At 48.6% G+C, this 8,027-nt stretch overlaps 1 protein-coding gene across 1 annotated transcript; it reads left to right on the top strand.

The window, feature by feature from the left end:
• Window positions 1–648: 648 nt before the first annotated feature.
• On the top strand, window positions 649–1,800 carry LAESUDRAFT_759971 (uncharacterized protein; the record flags this gene model as incomplete). Its single annotated transcript, XM_040912665.1, has 2 exons — window positions 649–1,211; window positions 1,260–1,800. The coding sequence occupies 2 exons, from the start codon at window positions 649–651 to the stop codon at window positions 1,798–1,800; spliced, it is 1,104 nt and encodes a 367-aa protein (XP_040763478.1).
• Between the last annotated feature and the right edge of the window lie 6,227 nt (window positions 1,801–8,027).

Here is an 8,027-nt window from a genome sequence, read left to right as displayed (position 1 = left end):
CACGTTGAAGACGTGCTAAAGCCCTTCCCAGGGAAGGCAATCAAGGAATCTTAGGACAAGACAAGATTCAAAACGACTACTTTCCGAGAACACGACCAGGTATCTGAAGAAGATACACCAGAAACACGACCGGTGACTTCTGACGAAGAAGTACCACCATTTACGCTCAGTGACGTCACCACAGAGGAGTTAACAGACCTCTACGACAAAAAGTCGACAGAAGCAGTTCAACTTCGACTTCAATTTAGGCTAGGATGAGCCTACGAACCAACAGATCACCCGAGGCTAGAGCAGCTCGAGGGTGAAATCGAAGAAATAAGACAAGTTCTTTGCGGAAGGGGAACCTTTGACGAAGAATCTCTACAACTCTTTGACGAAGTAACAGAACTTCCACGAGGAGAATCAATCCAAGTTGAATGACAGGAAGGGCGTTCACAGGAAACCGGTGGATTACAGCCAGTTAATCCTCTCGAAGCAAGAGCAGTCCCGCTCGAGAGATCTATCTCGGACAGTACTACTCGACCAGATTATCCAGGAATCACAGATCTCAGAAGGGATCAGCCACCCCACCTACTCAACGTGCCTGGAATCACACGTTCGGTTTCAACCGGATCAAGACCAACCGGTAGCTTCCAGTTCTCAGGAAGTATGGCTACACATGCACGATATGACCTGGCTCTCGGACCACCAGTCCATCCCGGAACTTGCACCGATGCCATCTGGAATGAGTACCAACAAGCATTGGGACTCTATGCACGATACCAGGGAGCAATCCCCAAGCAGCCAGTGGCACGGGAAAAGAAGATGGGAAAAATCAAGGAGTTTAGGGGAGACAAACGAGAATATGCATCGTTCCTCCAAAATGTGGAACAATACCTACAGGCAAATGTGGGAGTCTACAATGACGACTTCAGCAAAATTGCCTTCGTCCTCTCCCAAATCGACTCCTCATCCACAGCAGGAAAGTGGGCCGAATCATGGGAAGCCAACCAAATGGCAAAACACAGCAATCTTGGGACGTACCAAGATTTCAAAACGACACTTATCGAAAAGTATGGCGGCGTCGCAACCAAGGACCAAGCCTGGCAAGTACTTCTCGAAGGAAAGTACAAGCAGGACAAGCAAACTGTCGACGAGTATATCGGAAATCTCGATATCCTCTACCGATATGCCGAAATCGACGACGAATACGCCAAGCTCATCCATTTCAAGTGAGGCCTTAATGAGAAACTTGCAGAAAAAGTCTTCATCACGGAAAGTCCGCCAACGACCTATGCAGCAGCATGCAAGGCCGCAAGAAAGGTCACAGACCTCCAGGACATTCATAGCGGAAAGACAAATATCTTCAAGTTCATCTCAGGCTCTTCAGGAAGCGGAAGAAGGACGGAGAAGGACCCTGACGCAATGGACGTTGACCGGATCTCCTCAGAAACCCATCAGAAACGTTCTGTGGGTGGACTCTGCTACAACTGCGGAAAGTCAGGACATGTCGCCGCACAATGCCCGAATCCAGAATATGATCCAGCACCAGATCGCTCAGGAAAGACAACTTCATATGCCAAGACCAAGACGTCCAATTCCAGGATGAAGAAATACTCCGGATCTGGCAGACGAAGAAAGACTTCCAAGCTGACTAAATCTTACTCCAAGGGAACGGAGAAGAAACGCCGACGAGTAAAGAGAGTCGAAGAAAGCGACTCTGAGGATAACTCAGAGGAGTCGGAACAGGAAGAATCAGAATCCTCATCATCGGAAGAATCAGAATCTGAATCATCGGAATCTGAAGAAGTATCCGAATAAGAAACGGTTGTTCACAGGGTATGAAGAACTCGCCCTGTTAAAACCAAAACAGTTCGCAAAATCAGATGAACTAAGGACGAATCCAGTGACTCAGAAGAAGAGTCATATGTGGTTCGAAGATTCATCCCCAAAGAAGAACTCGCCAGGATACGACAGGAAGATGCACTCAAAATGCGAGGAGACCGTATCAAGAAACGCAACATGACGATGGACGATCTTCTGAAATTCGGAGACAATCCAGATAGATATGAATATGCACGCCGATATCCGCCACCCATGGAAAAAGACGATCCAGAGGGTTTTGGAATTGGGTGCGCGTTGGGATCTCGTGGCACCCAGATAAAGAAACGGTCCCCGAGGAAGTAATCATATGAGGCGATATCAAGCGAGGAAGCGAAATATACCTCAATATCGTCTTCCAAGATTACGATGGCACAAGAACCCGAAGTATTCCAGCAAGAGCCTTAGTCGATTCTGGAGCAAAAGGAATGTTCATCAATGAATCGTTTGCGAAGAAAGCAGGACTCCATCTGCTCAAATCGCAGAAGGAAGTTAAGATTCGTAGTGTCGATGGAAGTCCCATCAACTCTACAAACCAGCGATTCAAAGGAACTGTTCATGCAGGAACGTACGAATGGAATGATGACTTCCTTGTCATCGACTTAGGAAAAGAAGACGTGATCATTGGCAATACGTGGCTTCATGATCACAACCCAATCATCAATTGGCAAACGGGTGAAGTCAAGGTCTGTCAATATGTAGAAGACGTACCAGATGAAGACCCCTGGCCTTTTAAAGACAAAGACGCTGTTCGTCTTCCAATCATCAAAAAGGAGAAAGCCAAAGCCAAGCGAACCTTGAGAAGGATCGACTGGTCTGATGTCGATCCCGCACCAAATGAAGCAGGAACCGTTGATTCGGACCTCTTGCTTGCATACATAAAAGGCGCACCATACTTGGAGGATCAGGAAATAAGAGAAAAAGAAGCTATTTTCGCCTATCAACCTGATACTGGCATACTTCAAGAAGTTACGCTCGAAGAAAAAGAACATCGCTCGGCAGGAGAAAGGAAGATGCAGTATCTTGCACTGCGATGAACGAATGCCAAGAAAGATCCCCATCAAACAAGAAAGAAAGATGGAATCTTATGGAAGGCATCAAACAAGGCGCAGGAACTCACGCAAAAGAAAGCACTCGAGGAGAAGAAGAATTCCAAGAAGAAAGTGACGATACCATCGTATCTTCTTAAATACAAGCGGATTTTCGAAGAAAAGGCATCAGAACGGTTACCACCGCATAGATCTTACGATCACAACATAGACTTCAAGCCGGACTTTGTTCCTAAACAAGGAAAGGTCTATAACCTATCAAAACTGGAAGAAGAAGCTATGAATGCCTTTATCGACGAGAACCTTGCGAAAGGATACATTCGTCCTTCGCAATCTGCGATGGCATCACCTTTCTTCTTTGTAGGAAAGAAAGATGGCAGGCTACGTCCATGCCAGGACTACCGCTATGCGAATGAAGGAACAATTAAGGACGCCTATCCACTTCCACTCATATCGGATCTAATGGATCGACTCTGACATGCCAAGTATTTCGTGAAGCTTGACATTCGTGGAGCATACACCAATGTCCAAATTTGTCAAGGAGACGAATGGAAGGCTGCCTTCATCACCAAGCAAGAATTGTTCGAACCCACAGTCATGTTCTTCAGAATGTGCAATGCACCGGCAACCTTTCAGCGAATGATGAATGAAATCTTCGCAGAAGAAATCGCTGAAGGGTGGCTACTATGCTATCTGGATGATATCCTCATCCTTGCCGAAAGCGAAAAAGAGTTGGAAAAGAAGCTTGAACGAGTCATTCAGAAAATGGTCGACAATGATCTCTATCTCAAGCTGGAGAAATGCGTGTTCAAGACTACGCGTACTGACTTCCTAGGACTAGTTCTCCTCCCTGGATGACTTCAAATGGATCCAGCAAAAGTCAATGGGATCATCAAGTGGGAAGCTCCGACGGGCGTGAAAGGAGTGCGAGCATTTCTAGGATTCGCCAACTTCTATCGAAAGTTCATCCGGAACTATTCCGAATATGCAAGACCCTTAATTGATCTTACCAAGACCAAGGGCGGGAATGTGTTCCATTGGACAAGCAAAGAACAAGCTGCTTTCGACCATCTCAAAAACGAGTTCGGCAAGGCGCCAATACTGGTTATGCCAGACAAAGACAAGCCTTTTGTCATCGAAACCAATGCATCGGACTTCGCTACAGGAGCAGTCCTCATGCAAAAGGACGATAACGGTGACCTCCATGCCTGCGCATATTATTCCAAGTTGTTCTCCGATCCGGAACGAAATTATCAAATCTATGATAAGGAGCTACTAGGAATCATCCGCGCAATCAAGGAATGGAGACACTATCTCGACAGAACAAAGGAGCCATTCCTCATACGCACGGATCACAAGAATCTGACGTACTTCAGGCAACCGCAGGACTTAAATCCAAGGCAGCGAAGGTGGCAACTCTTCTTGTCCATGTTTAATTACAAGATTGTCCATACGCCAGGACGACAACTGGTGCAAGCGGACGCGCTTTCACGATTGTCTGAATTAGACAATCGCCAGGACAACAAGTCACCTGCAATCCTGCTACCCGACGATCTCTTTATTGGTGCTATTGATACCGATATGGCGGAACAACTCTGACAAGCACTAACAAAAGACCCGTCGGTACTTGCATATAATGATGGCCTAATGGAGGAACTTCCAGTCCCACAAGGAATGACCACGGACGACATCAAGGACGCTGACAATGGCTTAATCACCATCCATGGACGCGTATATGTCCCAAACAATACTGCCTTGAAGAAGGAAATTGTTCGACGATATCATGAGGCTACTCCTCATGGTCATCCGGGAATCTGGGTTACGCACCAACTAGTGCACAAAGATTTCTGGTGGCCAGGAATGTATCGCTTCATCCAAAGTTACGTCAATGGATGCGCCACCTGTCAGCAATCCAAAGCTGTTCGAAACAGGGTCAAAGTTCCACTCCAGCCTATCGGCCCTTCGCCCAATGCACTACCTTTTAAGCAAGTTAGCGTGGATTTTATTACAGATTTACCAAAAAGCGAAGGCTTCGATTCCATCATGGTCGTGGTAGACCATGGGCTTAGTAAGGGGGTAATTCTATGTCCCTGCAAGAAGACGATCACTGCTTCGGAAACTGCCGAGCTATTCAGACGACAAGTTTGGAAACGCTTCGGGCTACCCGACAAGATCATCTCGGACCGTGGAACACAATTCGCATCCAAAGTCTTCCAAGCACTGTGCACTGCCCTCAAGATCAAGTCGGCTATGAGCACAGCCTATCATCCGCAGACAGATGGTGAAACGGAGCGAATGAATCAAGAATTGGAAACATATCTTTGAATGTACTGTGCGGAGCAACCACATCGATGGAACCAATTCCTATCTGAAGCAGAGTTCGTGCACAATCTCCATACTCATTCAGTAACGAAGAAGTCACCATTTGAAATATGGTATGGCTACGAGCCGCGAGGAATGCCAGAATTGTTTCCTCAGGACGAGATCCCCGACGTGGAGGCAAGACTCAAGCTTCTCAGCATGGTCCGCAAGGAGGCCACAGAAGGAATCATCAAGGCAAAAGCCCGTGTATCCACCAGGATCAAAGGAGGATCTCCAACGTTCAAGAAAGGAGACAAGGTTTGGCTGGAAGCCACCAATTTGAAGAGATCTTACAAATCGAACAAGCTAGTGCCGAAGCGAGAAGGACCATTCAGGATCAAGGAGGTTCTGGGACCACTCTCGTTCAAGTTAGACCTTCCTGTGACATGGAAGATCCATTCGGTGTTTCATGCTGCACTGCTCACGCCGTATCGGCAGACCAGTACACATGGGGAAAGTTATTCAACACCGCCTCTGGATCTTATCGAAGGAGAGGAAGAATTTGAAATCGAGTCTATAATTGGACATCGACTACAGCGCAGCAAAAACGAATATCTGGTAAAATGGGCTGGATATCCACTCAGCGAAAGGTCGTGGGTAAAAGAGACAGAAATGGGCAATGCAGGAGAGCTGCTGAATGAGTATAAAAAGGAGCATAACTTAACCTGAACCCTCAGTCCATGCCCCAATGCCCGTGCAACATCCCGAGTTTCTCGAATCTGCTATCACCACTTTTGTGCATCTTATCGAAGTTCTCGAAGATGTCGAATCCCACTCCTCCCACGATCATCGTTACCAGGTCTTCCAACAGCTCGGAGTCTATCTCGCTATCAGAGGGGCTGGATTCGCCATCGAGGATCTTGCCGACTTCGACCATACCAATGTCGAGTTCAACACGACCCATCCAAGTCATGATGGACCATCTCATCCAGAGAGTGGATGACGTCCACGAAGTCCACCTCCTGGACGACTTCAGGTCAACTCGACGACAGCCATATCTAATCCCTCACCCCAGCGGGCTAATCAGAATCCCCTACCCATTTCCATTCCAAACAGACAAGCCGAAGGTAACGCTAGAGGACGATGTCGATATCGACCTAGATGGAACATGGGGAACGTTCATGAGAATGAACTACCCAATGTACCTAACGGAGGAACTCCACCTGCCCCGGCTAGAGCCAGATCGACGCCGGACTATCCTAACAGCCATCTACGCCGGCCTTCCAGTGGGAATCCTCCCACCATCGTACGCTCTAGATCATCCGCTACACTTTGATATCTTACCGGCAGCACTCTCATTTGCTCTGGATGCGTTTAGTGTCATACACGGTACCGTATCAAGAACAATGACAATACCAGCGGAAGAACGTACAGGAATGGCGAACATTCACATCACGGACTGGTATGAAGAAGAGGAATGGCTGCTCGAAGGTATAAGTAACAGCCCTCCTTTCCCTCTACTGAACCATCGCCTCCTCCTACTCGAGTGGGAACTCTACGAGGAAATCTACCCTTGGGACAAAGAGAACTGCCCCGCTATACCACCTCCACCAATGTCGCTTAACATCCGTGTCACCACCACCATCACTCATAGCGCATCAGAGCCAGGGCTCCTCATCGACAGTGATGGAGACAACATCCCGCTTCTAGGCAACCTTAGCGATGAAGCACTGGCCGAGTCATGGAGGAGTGCACGTTGGGGAGACGATGAAGACGAGACAGGTCGTTGGACGACGGGAGGATCTTGGACGACGGGGAGAGCCTGGGGTGGAGACGATGAACAGGCAAGGAGTGCCGACGATGAACAACCCGGCTACCCCCACCAACCTGGCGCCACCTACCCCTACAATGACCCACCTGAGGATGGATCGCAACCTGCACTGGCTGACACCATCAAGGAGCAGATCAGGTATGCTCGAACGGTCAAGTCTTCGAGCAACCCAGTGGCAGGCCAGGTATCGCTCATCGCCCTGGACGTAGCATCACCCTACGATGTCTTCATCACCACGCCACTAACATTCCTTATGGAACGCGATGGCCATCGACTCTATGTCCATCGTACGGGCACGGGCGACTTCACCACCTTCCATGCCTTCATCTTCACTTGGGACAACCAGAAGGTCGCCTGGCACCTCTACTTGGAAGACTCACCGCATCGTGTCTTCAGCCAATGGGTCGCTCTGCTCTATCCGCCACCCATCCCAGGCATGCACGACTGGTATCCAACATCCAACCGGATGCGCATCCTCAGTGTTCGCTTCATGGGCAAGGAAGAAGGCGTTGAACAGTACAAGGTCGAACTTTTCAGGATGTTCTCCAATCAAGTCCACTACGGAGATGCCAAGACACCTCGTGAGTTCACGCCGGTCATCTTCCAACCCCTCGTCACCATGATCGAGAAGCCTGGGTGGCTTACCGACGGGGTCGAGGCACTGAAGGCAGTCCTTTACGAAGACGGGTCCATCTCGCACTGGGCACCCACCGAGTTCCATCCTCAACCCCAAGAGGATCTCGACGCGGAATGGGAGGTCGTACCTCATACCACCATCCCAGTCTATGGCTATGTAGGTGTCCGCGGCGGATGATGAGGGGTTAGTTTGGTGAGTGGTCGTCAAGGGTCTTGCCGGTTGGAAGGGGGAGCTTGTGTTACGGTTTCAGCGCTTCATGGTCACGTGACAGTTTACGTTGCACGTGACACTTACTATTTATGGTTCATAGGTCTTGTGGACATATGCTAGGGTTAGCAGTTTTCGTTTT

The sequence above is a fragment of the Laetiporus sulphureus genome, assembly GCF_001632365.1.
Source record: "Laetiporus sulphureus 93-53 unplaced genomic scaffold LAESUscaffold_24, whole genome shotgun sequence".
In the NCBI taxonomy this organism is placed as follows: domain Eukaryota; kingdom Fungi; phylum Basidiomycota; class Agaricomycetes; order Polyporales; family Laetiporaceae; genus Laetiporus; species Laetiporus sulphureus.
This window is presented reverse-complemented; position numbering and strand designations above follow the sequence as displayed.